The 13,770-nt window shown below is 43.8% G+C and overlaps 1 protein-coding gene across 9 annotated transcripts in view; it reads right to left on the minus strand.

Annotated features, from left to right (window-relative positions):
- Nucleotides 1-340: 340 nt before the first annotated feature.
- The window catches only part of EYA3 (EYA transcriptional coactivator and phosphatase 3), a 97,702-nt gene continuing 84,272 nt past the window's right edge, over nt 341-13,770 (minus strand). For all 9 annotated transcript variants that reach the window (XM_072980110.2, XM_020810533.3, XM_078380215.1 and 6 more), the window contains 5 exons: nt 13,125-13,282; nt 9,216-9,330; nt 6,884-7,005; nt 5,397-5,497; nt 341-3,121 (listed from right to left, as the gene is read on the minus strand). In XM_072980110.2, coding sequence (XP_072836211.1) covers nt 3,041-3,121; nt 5,397-5,497; nt 6,884-7,005; nt 9,216-9,330; nt 13,125-13,282 — 577 coding nt within the window. In that variant the 3' untranslated portion in view covers nt 341-3,040. The remainder of the gene's footprint in view (nt 3,122-5,396; nt 5,498-6,883; nt 7,006-9,215; nt 9,331-13,124; nt 13,283-13,770) is intronic.

The following is a 13,770-nucleotide window of genomic DNA, read 5'->3' on the forward strand; positions in this document are numbered from 1 at the left end:
GTGAAAACAGCTCAAGTAATGAGGCAAAGGTAACATAGATCCAATCTGACATGATGGAAAGTCCTACACTGAAGACAAGGTTAAATTCCCTGCTTAGCCATACTCGGTCATCATCCCTCAAGCTAACCTACCTTACAGGGTTGTTGTGAGGGGACCATGCATAGTGCCCACTGAGCAGTAGGATAGACATGCAATAAACAAAAGAGCAGAAGCAACTGATTGGATTTTAACAAATGGCTTGTCAGAATCAGTTTGTCACACTTGAGAAGTGTAGACGTTTCCACTCTACAATCTGTGTGTACTAAAATAATTAAGGACTTAATTTTCAGGAAGAAAATAGTTCTTTTTCTTTTATATTTTTATAGAAAATAAAAGACTTTATTTTTTTCCAGTTCACAGGACAGTCCCCATTACACAGAACATGACGAGCAAGGAATCTATAGCCATTAATGTCCTCCAGTCACAACCATAAGCACAGCTGATCCTATTTCCGGACCCTGGCAAGACCATGGATTTGTAATTCTCAGCAATGCATTTTGCCCCCTTTGCAGCCTTTTGCTCTGTTCCTTGATGGGTCTCCCAATTATTCAAAAAGTCCAAGATGAGGTTGCGGATGAAAACACAAGAAGGCCTTAAGAAAATATACACAGATGCAGAGGCAGCCTTCAGTGTTGCATTACCACGAGAGGGTTGATGTTTCAAAGCTAACCAAAGCAGAAAGAAACAAACGAGTAGAAAAGAAAATAACATGAGCTGGGAATCACCCTTTCCCAGGTTTGCAGTGCTTTATGGACAACCGAGAGAAAGGCAGCCAGCAAAATTAGGTGATGCAAGAGACAGGAAAACCTTTATTAAAATTAATGCATAAAACCATCACCTGAAGGAATTAGGTAAAGTCAATTTCACATACATCAGAAACGGCACTGTATAAATATTGGTATCATGAGGCAAAGAGCTTCACATGAGGCCATGGAGTTTTTGAAATCTTGAAATGCTTGTTCTAAGTAAACAAAACTTGCCAGTTGCCTGGTGGCTCTGCATTTTTACCATCTATACTTGGCTCAGAGCCTTTTGGGAATTTGAACATACACCAGCAATCATTCTACTCAACTGCTGACATTTCCAAACCAGGACTTATGGTAGAAGTTAAGGCACGGAGTTGATTCCCAAAGCCAAGCACAACCTGCAGCATCTTGGGGTTCTCAGAACAGGTGGCTCTTCAGAAATAACCCAGCTGGGTAATGATCTCCCTGACTTTGCCAAGGAGTAAGAATGCATAAAAAGCATAACAGAACCGAGCCTTCTCTTCTGTTTCCAGAGCAGTGGTAGCATACCCTCTCTGCTGTTTTGGGAAAACTCTTCATCAAAAGACTCTGCTGCCTTCAGTGAATTTGCAGGCAAAGCTGACTGTCTAAATGTCAGCAATGTCTGTGGCTCCTTGTGTGAGAAAGAAGGCAGCAAGACTTGTTTTATGGTGCACATGTCTCTAGTCTGCATCTACAACTCTAGTATAAACTATAGCGCATGGCACTATTGCACTGCCTAGGCAGGTAAGAGGAAAAATCACTTGCCCCCATTACATAAACTAAAAAGCTTTATGGTTTAAAACAGAGGTGGACAACGATAACCCTCCAGACACCGTATGACTTCCAGACAGACCTGATGGGAGTTGGAGCCCAAGATCTGTAGGCTCCTAGCTGCCCACCACCGATTTAAATAATTTGCAGACAAAAGACCAGTCAAAAGGCCAGTTGGAAAGACAATGTATTATTAGGCATCGGATGGTACCAAATCTAATTGCAATCTTTCTTGAGAAACAGCAGGCTTCAGTTACAACAAAGAACCCATTTATCTGCAGTTGTCCAAGCATTGAAACAAAGGAACAGGGCAGAGTTGCTAGCTATGGTGAGCATCCTTTGAAAATTGGGAGCCTGTAACTTCTTATGCCCTGCACATTTTGTGTTTCCTGAGCAGAGGGCTTCCAACTTCCTCATTTTGCTAGAGTCAGAATCTGCTCCCGAGGCCCTAACCTGTTATCCTGGATTTGAAAATATGTTTCCTCCCACCCACTCCTGGCAACAAAATCTGCAAAGACAAACAGATATGGAGGATGCACAACTGGTGGTCATCTGGAACCTTGCTTGGGAAGTCAGGAGGTCATGGCAAGTACTAGTAAACGGAAAGCTGTTTAACTGGTGTGGCTGTGTAACTGCTGTTGCGCTACAATGCAGCATTATGTTGCATCATCATGTCTTTCTTGCTGCTCGACTTGTGCAACAAGGTTGGTGGAAAGAGGGAGGAAATCAAGATGCATCTTTCTTGCTATTCCTCTTCCCTGTCTCTCATAATCTCAAATGACCCATATCAAAACATCCTGCTGTGACAGTGCTGGGGGTGCCAGCCACATGGAGACCTAGGTATTGATGAAGGAACGACTTTTATCAAAACCTACATTACAGCCATTCTCTCTTGCTGTCCAACATGAAGGGAACCGCTGCATATGCTCAGTGGCTCATCATCACAGCACAATGAAAGATTCTGCAACCTGTGAAAATTGGCAGCCAGCTTTTGGATTTAGAAAATGGTGAAATGCTTCTAGACCCTTTCCTGTAAAAAAACAACAATAAATTCACTTCCTTTTACCTTCAAAAGCTGGAGAGGCCTGGAAGTGACAAAAATAGTCTACAAAAAAATGTACACCTTTCTTTTAAGCATAATACCACAAAGGGCTGCACAGTGAGAGAGGCCTTTGCTGCTGCTGCTGCTGGAGAGCATTCCTTCACTTTGGGCTGGCTCTGCTGAGTCCCAGAAAACGTCCTCTTCCAAAAATGCCCACAGAAAATGCTAGAACCACCTGAACGACTGGACTGATGTGTCAAGGTTCTTTGGCAGCTCTCCTGGGGAAAGCAATGGTATGGCACCTCCTGCTGTACGCCTCCATTCACTACATTTTTTTCCCTGTCTGGATGAAAAAGAAAGTTCCCCAGCAGGCTCCTGTTGAAGCTATGAGGTGCTGAACTGCCTGCTGCTGCTCACTTCCTCAGAGAAAGTCCAGCTCCAGCGCCTGGTGGAGAGACACCAGATCGGCATGATTCGTGATTCTCCAAAAGGGCATATTGTGCTGCAAAACAGAGAAGTAATTATTAGTAATTTTACGCCTTTCCTAGAGGTCACTCATGGATCCCCAAAAAGATGACAGAAGGGGCCACTGGTGTACATAAAATTGCATAGGTTAATTTATACATACAGAAGCAAAATTTAAAATACTTTATATCATTTAAAGAGACTAGGACTCAGGAGGCATGGGTTCAAATCCCTGCTCAACCATGGAAACTCATTGGGAGTGTGGAACCATTCCTTAAATATCTTTCTTACTTTGAAAGCCCCATTAGGGTCACTATAAGTCAGTTCCAACTTTTGATGGCACATAAGGACAACTATACATTTCACCCAAGTGGGGTAGCCTACAAGCCAGTGATATGTCTGCCTAATGAAGCTGCTGCTCACAGCGCAGGGGCAGTGTCAGAATCCCTGATCCCCCTGCTTTTGGTTCTTCATTAAGAAATCAGACTACGATGGGTCAGCTCTTCAAAGGGAGGGCTGCCCTCTAGCAACTCTTCAAATAGTACAAAAGAGGGTATGTGACACTCTAGCTTTTCCTCCCATGACCTCAGGGTAGCATATATAAACTCTTCCTCTCCACTTTTTCTTTTTTTCTTCCCCTTTTCTTTTTTTTTTCTTAATATGTTTTATTGATAGAAATTAAATTTTACAATCCATCTCATACATTTTCATGAGTTGTAATAAATATTTCACAAAGAAAGTGCATCAATTATACTTTCTGGTACAGATTTCAACTGAATTGAGCTTTACTGTGTAATTAAAATGTTCACAGTTTGCAACTTGTTCTGTAGGTGCCTTTTCACATGTGTATGGATTTATGAATCTCATAATGACTCTGTCCAGAATTTTCTGTGCTGCATTTGTGGGTTTCTCTTCTGTTCATGGTCACCATGTACTCTGAAAGAACAACACTGTTCAATAAAATGGTCTCTCTTTTTCCACCTTGGTGCCTATTACCGTTTTTGGGTAGGTTTGCCCAGAGTTGCCATTGTCCAAACCTGCTGCATCCATGTAGTTATGGGCAGTTTGGTCAAATAGTCTCAAGTCTTCCTCTTTTTCACTTTATCCTCTCAACAACAATACTGCTAGGTAAGCCAGGCTGGAAGACAGTGACTAGTTAAAAGTCACCAAATGAATCCCATGGATCAGTGAGAACCAGAACATGGATATTGTAAGTCCCAGTTCAACATTCTAACTACTATACCACCCTGCTTCCCCAATTCATTACAAAATTTATGAAGTTGCTTTATGTTGTCCTCTTGCAAAAGGCATGGGAACCTCTATTTTGCATGGAATAGGATGATGCTAGAGAAGGAAGGAAGGAACTTCAACATGAGATGACCAAGGACAGCAGCCAACTGTAGCATTCACCCTTTGTTATGCAAAATAAGTCATGTATTGTGGAGAGGAACAGCAGAGAGAGAGAGAGAGGTTAAAAGGCGGAGCCTGAGAGGAAGAGTGAGTCAGTCAGAGTTAGAGTCAGAGAGAGAAGGAACAGATATTGATAGAGCTAAGCTGGTTGGGATGAATAGATAGAGAAGGTGGTAATTAATTATATGGCAAGAAGAAAGTATGTATAGAGAGACCTGTGAATGATTTGCTTATGTACAATGAACATCTGAAGAACATCTGTGATCATTATTAACTTTGCTACACTTCAATAAATAAGTTCTGTTTGCATTTACCAGACAAGTGTTTGGACAAACGTCTTTTATCTTGTGGACAGAGGTAATCCACTGGTGGCAGTGAGGGAGACAAAGATTGGAACCTTTGTGAGGGCACAAAAAGTAGGTGCTTCATAGAGGTGAACGTCACACCAACATAGAAAGGCTAAGAAGCAGGTTGCTAGGCCTTTTTCAGACACTCACATGGGCTGTTGACACATGACTTGCCCACCCACCAAACCAAGAGCACAGCTGCTCAGAGAGGCTTTGTTTGGGAAACATAATTAACACCTGACCAGGAATTTGCAGGAGAACTTCTACTGCTTTCTAAAGCCCCCATTTCCCAAGGGCCTAGGTAATCTGGGGACGCTCCAAGCTAGCTCTGTTGCTCTGAGAAATGAACTACTGCAAAAGACAATGAAGCTCATCCAAACATTTTATGGTGATGTGCTTTATTAAGAGGCAAGCTTGCCCCACACATTTGGAGAGGCCTGCAAGATGACCTGCCAGCAGCAACAGAATGGGAGCTAATAGGTGTATACTAGGAAGTAAGCAGGACCAGGTATTTATGAGAACAAATGCAGCAAGGCAGCAGTGCCCCTCAGTCACCTGCTTGGCTGCCATCTCCTCATCACGTCCATCTCCGATCACGACATATGTTACTTTCTTCCCAAACCGAGAGATGATCCTTTCAAAACAGCTCTCTTTGCCTGTCAAAGAATCACACACATCTTTATGGGGATGGCTGAAAGAATGTTATGGGCTCCAACAAGAATAGAGTTGCCTTCTGCCATCTCTGGGAACCTTCTCTGGATCCTCCTTCACCTCCTTAAAGTTCTCGCCTGGTGCTCCCAGGGCAGCTGGGACTTGTTGCTACTTTCATCTCTAGCAAAAGCCCCAAACAACAGCATACTGGAGGCACTGGGAGAAAGTAAAAGTGGGGCAGGGGGAGCTTAGACCTATTTATCTGGTACTGCTGTAGGGTTGTTGATGACACTGCTCTTTGCCTTGAGGAAAACTGATCAAAGTCCATTAAAGACAGAAGTGATACTTTGTCCAGAACTTCCTCAAAACCTGGAAGCAACTCTGGACTTCAACTTCAGGTTCATTGGTTCTCCAGTGGAAGCGGCAACAGCAGCAGCATCCTACCCTATGGTCCTGCATGCAGACAAGAGACCAGATCCCAAAATTTCACCACTTTTTGACATAACTGTGGGGAGTTCTAAGGTGCTTTGGCAAGGAACACCACCTCTTTTCTTCTTTTTTTAGATATGTGAAAATGAGACCCATCAACAATGTAAAAAACACAAAAGCCCAAGAATCATTAGCACTACAAATCACCTCCTAGGTAACACAAAGAGATAGTGGTATGTTATGGGAGAAAACTTTCAAATATCCAACCAGATGGATGACCACTGGGAATGATGGGACTTGTAGGCCAAAAAAGTCTGGAGGATCACTTGTAGCAGATAATTGATTTATGGGAACTGAAAATACCAATCAGATTTTAGACACAGCACCCATGGCAGCTCATAGGAATACATATAAATCAGGCTTATCCACAGACCACTGAGACTGAAAAAACATATGGGTAATTAAGGTTGTGCTTATGAAACACAGCGATTGCACCTCTAAGGAGTCATGTGATGGGTGAAGGAAGTAGAATATATCTCTAGAAAATATTGTTGAGATTGGCTCCACTTTGAAGGCTCCATAAAAGCATAAGAACTATGATGCACCAGGTAAAACACCCGTCTAGCCTAGCATTCTGTTTCAATGCTGCCTATGGGCAAAGCTTGAGGAAGTTACTTTTTTGGACTGCAGACCCCACAATCCCTCAACCACCATGATTTTGGGAGATGTACTCCAAAAAGTTTTTTTCCCTAATTCTTTGCCTACAGGATGTCCAGAAGCAGGTCTTGAATGCATCACCTTTTGACTCATGTTCCGCAGCAACTGGTATTCGGGGGGCATATTATCTCTGGTACTAGGAATCCCCTCTCTCTCCCCATGCAGTGTGCACAGAAGGGCCAACTCCTCTAACATAGGTTGTATCAAGAACCATGAAAAGGACAAAGTGTGGTATCAGCACCTACCTATTTTTGTTGCACTATAAATATTTTCAATTGGGAACACGTCGCCCAGCCCATACAGGAGGACCTTGGCCAGAGCTGGCACCAGCTGAGTGGTTGTTATGAGAACATTCACACAATTCTTTCTAGAGGGCAAACAAGAGACATCTGTCAGGGAAACTAGTATGAACCTGGAAGGTTAAAGAAAACATGGAATATGATAAAATCCTTCAAAATTCAGCAAGGGAGGGAACAGCACTTCAGGGAGCTCCACTAGGATCCTCTTCATTTTATTCCTTATGTTATCTGCCCCTCTCCTCCATATTTTAAAGTGACATCCTTAAATAGAACTTTTGGCCTGCATCTTCCAGAATTCCTCACCAGGATGGAGCTCTGGGAGTTTTAGGTGTTTACTCTGGGTGTTTACCATAATAACGTCAATAACAACAATAGAAACAACATGAGCTGTCTCACTTAGCAATGCTGCTGTTCCCTTTCTCCCTGCCATTCTTCTATTTCCTCCCACCTAACCTTTTGCCGCCAGTATGGCTGAATTGGCACAATAATGCCCGGACAAGAGGTAACTTGAACTATAGGCTGCAGAATGGGAGGTAGCAATTTAACATGGGGCTGCTGTTTCTGGTGGTTCTGTGCCAAGCTAGAGCCAATGTGGTTGGGGAGGATGGGGTAAAACATATCAGAATGACATCAGGTTTGGGGAAACTTGTTCTGGCCAACAATGGCCTGAGATTCTGATTATTTTAAAGCTGTGGTGTAAAATAGTACAGTGGTGCCTCGCTTAGCGATCGCTCCCTTGAGAGACGAAATCGCTTAGCGATGCTGTTTTTGCGATCGCAAAAGTGATCGCTTTGCGATGTTTCCTATGGGGAAAATTTGCTTTGCGATGATCGCGGGGAAGCGATCATCGCAAAGCCCCCATTTTCGGCCAGCTGATCTGCAGTTCCAAAATGGCCACCGGGGAAAAATGGCCGCCCGCTGTTTTGCCTCGCTTTAGAGGCACCGAAAATGGCCGCCACAATGGAGGATTTTCGCTTAAGGTTAGTTTGGAAGCCCATAGGAACACATTAAACGTGTTTTAAAGCGTTTCTATGGGCTTTTTAAAATCGCTTAGCGATGTTATCGCTTAGCAGCGATTTTTGCTGCACGGATTAACATCGCTAAGCGAGGCACCACTGTACTTACAGAATCTATCCAATAATGTGTTGCAGCTTTTAAGTACAGTATTAAATGAATTTCATTAATTACACAACCACATGGTCAGAATATTACAAAAACTCCTTGTGCAGTTTTCCTTAACTTATGTGGTACACAACAGAATTCTAACCAATATATCTTTTTAAAAGTTTATATCCCATCCTATCTCAATTTGAGCTGGCTGGATATCTCAGTAGTTTAGGTATCCGGCTGCAGAACCAGAGGTTGGGAGTTCAATTCCCCACTGTGCCGTCTATCAGTAGAGCCAGCCTGTGTAGCCTTGGGAAAGCTGCATAGTCTAAGTATGCTCCCAGAGGAAGGAATGGTAAACTACTTCTGAGTGTTCTCTACCTGAAAAACCCTGAAAAGGCTCACCGTAAGTCAGAATGGACTTGATGGCACGTTTTTTATTATTATTATTATTATTATTATTATTATTATTATTATTATTATTATTATTATTATTATTATTATTATTATTATTATTATTAGTAGTAGTAGTAGTAGTAGTAGTAGTAGTATTAGTAGTATTAGTATTATTAGTATTAGTATTAGTATTATTATTATTATTATTATTATTATTAGTAGTAGTAGTAGTAGTAGTAGTAGTAGTAGTAGTCATCGCTGCCGCTGCCACCTCAGTTCACTTCTGGCTATTGTGATGTCACATAAAAATACAGTGGACCCTCTACTTACGGAATTCATCCGTATCGCAACAGTGGCTGCAAGTCGAAAAGTCTGTAGGTCGAATCTCCATTGACCTACAATGCATTGAAAACCAATTAATCCCATAACCAGCGGTTTTTATTCTATTTTTGTTCAATTTTGGTTTTTTTCTGGTCTGTAAGTCGATTCTCTGGCTGCAAGTCAAATCTAGATTTTGTGGCCAGAGAAGTCTGTAACTCGAAAAGTCTGTAAGTCGAGCCGTCTGTAAGTCGAGGGTCCACTGTACATCAAAAGTAAAAATACCTATTCAGTGGATGATAAAGCTGTAGAAAACAACCATGTATTTAAATCAGTTTAACTCTCATATCTAACAGAGTCTGGGTGAAGAGAACAATCTCCAGAATGGCAATAAAGACATTGCCTGAGGACCTAGCTCTACGAACACAGAGCTGAAAATGCCCCCCTGTTTCCATACCTGGACTGAATGAGCAGTAAGGATTTTAATGCTGTCCCCAACCAGGAATCTGTTAGCATTTCTATATCTTCCCTCAATCTCTGCAAAGCTTCCTTTTTTTCTGGACTGAGGAGGGCTAAAAACGACAACAACAATAACACCACTCATATAGAGATAATTTTCATCAGAGAAGTAAAGCGTAATCTTGCCATGTACAACATTCTCCAGATTTGTGGTTTCATTTATCCATTAATTATTAAAATTTGGAAATAACTTCATGAAAATGATAAGCAGCCACTCAGTTTCCACATGTGAAATAAAACATTTTTTTTCATGTTAAGAATTTCTAGATTGCCTTTCCTGCAATTCAGTACATACAGTAAAGATGAAATATTCCAAAATAAAATAAAATACTTTATCTTGCCTTTGCTTTGTTCTAATGAAAGTCCTTTGGACTTGACCTGCATGAACCATTTCAAATGAAGGACGAGTAGAACATGACAAAACTGGGAATTGCATTAACCTAAGAGTCTGTGGTTTAGGCATCTGGCTGCAGAGACAGAGCTTGGAAGTTTGTGCGGTCGTGGGCAAACTGCACAGTCCCAGTGTCATTTAGCAGCCAGAGCATGGGGCTGGAACACAAGGAGATCTTGGTACCAGTCCCTACTGAGCTTTGATACTTGCTGGGTGACTTGGTCCAGTCACCTTCTCAGCCTAATCTACCTCACAAGGCTAATGTATGCTAAAAGCAGGAATTAGGAGACAGACTGTATGTCCTGCCTTTCCTACCGACACATTTGTCTTTCAGTTTCACATGTCAGACACAACTTTTTTTAAGCTTATCCGTCATCAGAATGCCGACACAGTCTTTATAGACACAAACACATAAGGACTGATCCAGTGTCCACCTGGGACTGCCTGGCTGATTCTGGTTCCAGCACTCCATTATACAAAAGTACAGATGGACACAACTTAAGTCACGCCCCTGCATGCCAAGGCCTCCGCATGACACCACATGTGCTGTGCATTACCTCCCCCTCAGACGGCTGTGCCTATTCATACACTGCTGCACATTGTCTGGACCGTCCGTCCTTCTGTGGTGGCCAGCCAGTGCAGACTGGAGCCAGTCACTCAATGGCTGCCCAGGGAAAATCCCCATCCCATCCCCTTACCCAAGTGGTTGGCTGCCGCCAGAGGGCGAGAGGAAGAGCAGCAGTCTGAGCTCCTGCCCACACTGGCCTGCCGCCCCAGAAGGACTACCCCAGTGGTGTGCAACAACATATGAGTGGGCCAGCGGGCCAGGGGTGGGGGGGAGTGGACCGTCGTGCCCATCTGTATACAAAAGGAGAAGGCTGGAGTGCATTTGGAGACAGAACCCGACAGATTATAATCAGAAAGCTGTCAGGATCGCGACTAACCACTACCTTACTAAAGGTGAGGGCCACCAGTCGAGCTCACTTCGCTGTCTGGATAAGCAAAGCTTCCAGTCAGCAGGCGGAACTTTTCTGTATAGTTCGTAATCTATCCGGAATGGGTCTAAGTGATGGGCCTCCTACTAGTAAGTATTTCACCTGACCAATTTGCAGCATTTAAAAAATCTAAAGTGGAGGCCATCCACCGGAAGCTCTTTCCTTTTTTGAATACAGTGAGTCGAGCTGAGACGTCCAGCGCTTGACCTTGCTCGATGAGACTCGATCTCTTTCAGCCTGTGACGCCAGATATGGTGGACAAAGCGCTTGACCGCTGTCGTGCCACCTCCTCCTTCCTTGACCCTTGCCCAGCCTGGCTAATCAAAGCAGCCAGGCCTACAACAACTGAATGAGCCATGGCAATAATTAATGGGTCTCTCCAGGAGAGACTCATTAGGCACATAAGGAAGAAATCAAGTTTGGCGGTGGACAATATTGGCAATTATAGGCCCATCGCCAATGTTTCTTTCCTCACCAAAGTGGTACAGAGAGTGGTGGCTGACCAGCTCCAGGCTCTTTTGGATGAAACCAATGCCCTGGATCCATTCCAGTCAGGCTTCAGGCCGGGCCACGGTATGGAAACGGCATTGGTCACCCTGTTTGATGACCTGCAGAGGAAGGCTGACAGGGGCAAAATGTCTTTGTTGGTCCTCCTCGATATCTCAGCTGCCTTCAATACCGTCGACCATGGTATCCTCCTGGAGAGGCTCTCCAAGTTTGGCGCTTGCCTGGCTCCATTCCTTCTTGGAGGACCATCCTCAGAGAGTTCAGCTTGGGGAGAGTGTCTCGACCCCATGGAGCCTCAATTGTGGGGTTCCACAGGGCTCGATTATCTCCCCAATGCTGTTTAATATCTACATGAGGCCGCTGGTTGGGGCGATCAGGGGGTGTGGGGCTTCGTGCCATCAGTACGCTGATGACACCCAGCTCTACATCTCCTTTTCTCCAACTGCAGTGGATGCCGTTCCGTCCCTTCAGCACTGCCTGGAGGCTGTACTGCAGTGGATGCAGGAGAATGGACTGAGGCTGAACCCGGACAAGACAGAGGTCCTGAGGGTGTGTGGCCCCTCCATTGATGGTTTGGGAAACTCCCTATCTTTTGGGGCAGTGACTCTCACCGCAAAAAGTGAGGTTCACAGCTTGGGGGTCCATCTGGATCCGATGCTCACCATGGAAACCCAGGTGGCATCAGCAGTACGCTGCGCCTATTTCAATCTCTAGCAGATTGCCCAGCTGCGTCTCTATCTTGATGTTGGGGCACTCACCACTCTGGTCCATGTGCTTGTAGTCTCGAGATTAGACTACTGTAATGCACTCTACGTGGAGCTACCTTTGAGACTGATGTGGACGCTTCAAATGGTGCAAAATGCAGCAACCAGACTTCTCAGTGGGATGAGAAAATACCAGCGTATTTCCCCCACTCTGGCTGCCTTGCATTGGCTGCCCGTTCGTTTCCACATTGATTTCAAAGTGTTAATTATGACATATAAAGCCCTAAACGGTTTAGGACCTCGATATCTAGTGGAACGACTCCTCCCACTAGATCTACCCGAATCACTCATTCTAGCCAGGAAGGGCGGCTGAGGGGCCTAACACCGAGGGAGTCCCGGAGAGAAAGAACAAGAAACCGGGCCTTTTGAGCAGTGGCCCCTCGCCTTTGGAAGAGTCTGCCCCCAGAGATCTGTCTGCCTCTCTCGCTGAGTGTTTTTAAGAGCAAACTTAAGACCTGGCTCTTTAGGCAGGCTTTCCCTCCTGTCATCACTTGAATATTTCCCTCCCCCCATCTTGAACTATATTACTATTGGTTTTTTTTAAATTTTATTATATTGTTTTTATTTTTTATTGTTAGCTGCCCAGAGTAGACTTCCGTCTAGATGGGTAGGATAAATTTAATTAATAAATAATTAAAATAAAATAAAAAGCTTTGACACAACAGAATAGATACAGTGGTGCCCCGCTTGACTATTACCTCGTTAGACGAGGAACTTGCTTAAAGATGAAGTTTTGCATGCGCTTTTGCGATTGCAAAACAATGTTTTAAATAGGAAAAATCGCTTCATGATGATTGGTTCCCTGCTTTGGGAACAATTTTTCGCTTTACGACGATCAGAAAACAGCTGATCATCGGGTTTCAAAATGGCTGCCCGGTGTTTAAAATGGCTCCCTGCTGTGCTTAGGACAGATTCCTTGCATTACAGGCACCAGAAAATGGCTGCCCTTTGGAGGATCTTCACTGGACGCTGAGGTATTTCGCCCACTGGAATGCACTGAGCGGTTTTCAATGCATTTCAATGGGCTTTTTCATTTCGCTTGACGAGGATTTCGCTTAACAGCGATTTGAACGGAACGGATTATCCTCGTCAAGTGAGGCACCACTGTACAAACAGCAGAATCCAATCCTGTATTGAGTGCTCTTGCATTTGGTGTACAACAGGTGGTTAGTGGGTGCTGTCATACTAACCTGCTACATTGCTTTTGTATTTGTCATAGACCTCGCGCACCTTGCGGTAGCGGAAAGCCAACTTCCTCATCCAATCCACTCCACCCTGGACTCCTGAAGAACTGTGATTAGCATTGCTTCCTGATCCACTGAAGCCATCTGTAGCAAAATTGTAGTTGCTAAGGAAGAAAATGCAAGCTATTGAATCAGACATAAGTCCATGCCTTTGCTGACAGAGAAATTGTAATCCTTCTGCCCTTCTCACAACAGATTTCTCAGCACATAAACACTCCTAGCTCTTAGTGCATAGAGACTTGCGTAACAAAAATTTCCGAGAAGAAGCCATGTTAGTCTACAGCAGCACATCAACAAAAAAGGTCACCTCCTAAAGAGTGATTCAAGTTATTTGGCATACGCTTTCTTATGAGATGGTCTGCAGCCCAAGAGAGCTGATGCAAAAGAAAATTTGCTAGCCTTTAAGATGCCACTAGATTCTCTGGACAGCAAAATATTAGTTATGACCTATAAAGAGGAATACAACCATGACCAGGATTTCTGAAATATCACATTCTCTAGCTTGAGCCTACTGGAGCTCAAATGTCTGTAAAGAGTCCTTCTCTTGGAGTGCATCTTAGTGGCCACTCTCACACATTGTAACTTCCTGTTC

The sequence above is a fragment of the Pogona vitticeps genome, chromosome 9, assembly GCF_051106095.1.
Source record: "Pogona vitticeps strain Pit_001003342236 chromosome 9, PviZW2.1, whole genome shotgun sequence".
Classification (NCBI taxonomy): domain Eukaryota; kingdom Metazoa; phylum Chordata; class Lepidosauria; order Squamata; family Agamidae; genus Pogona; species Pogona vitticeps.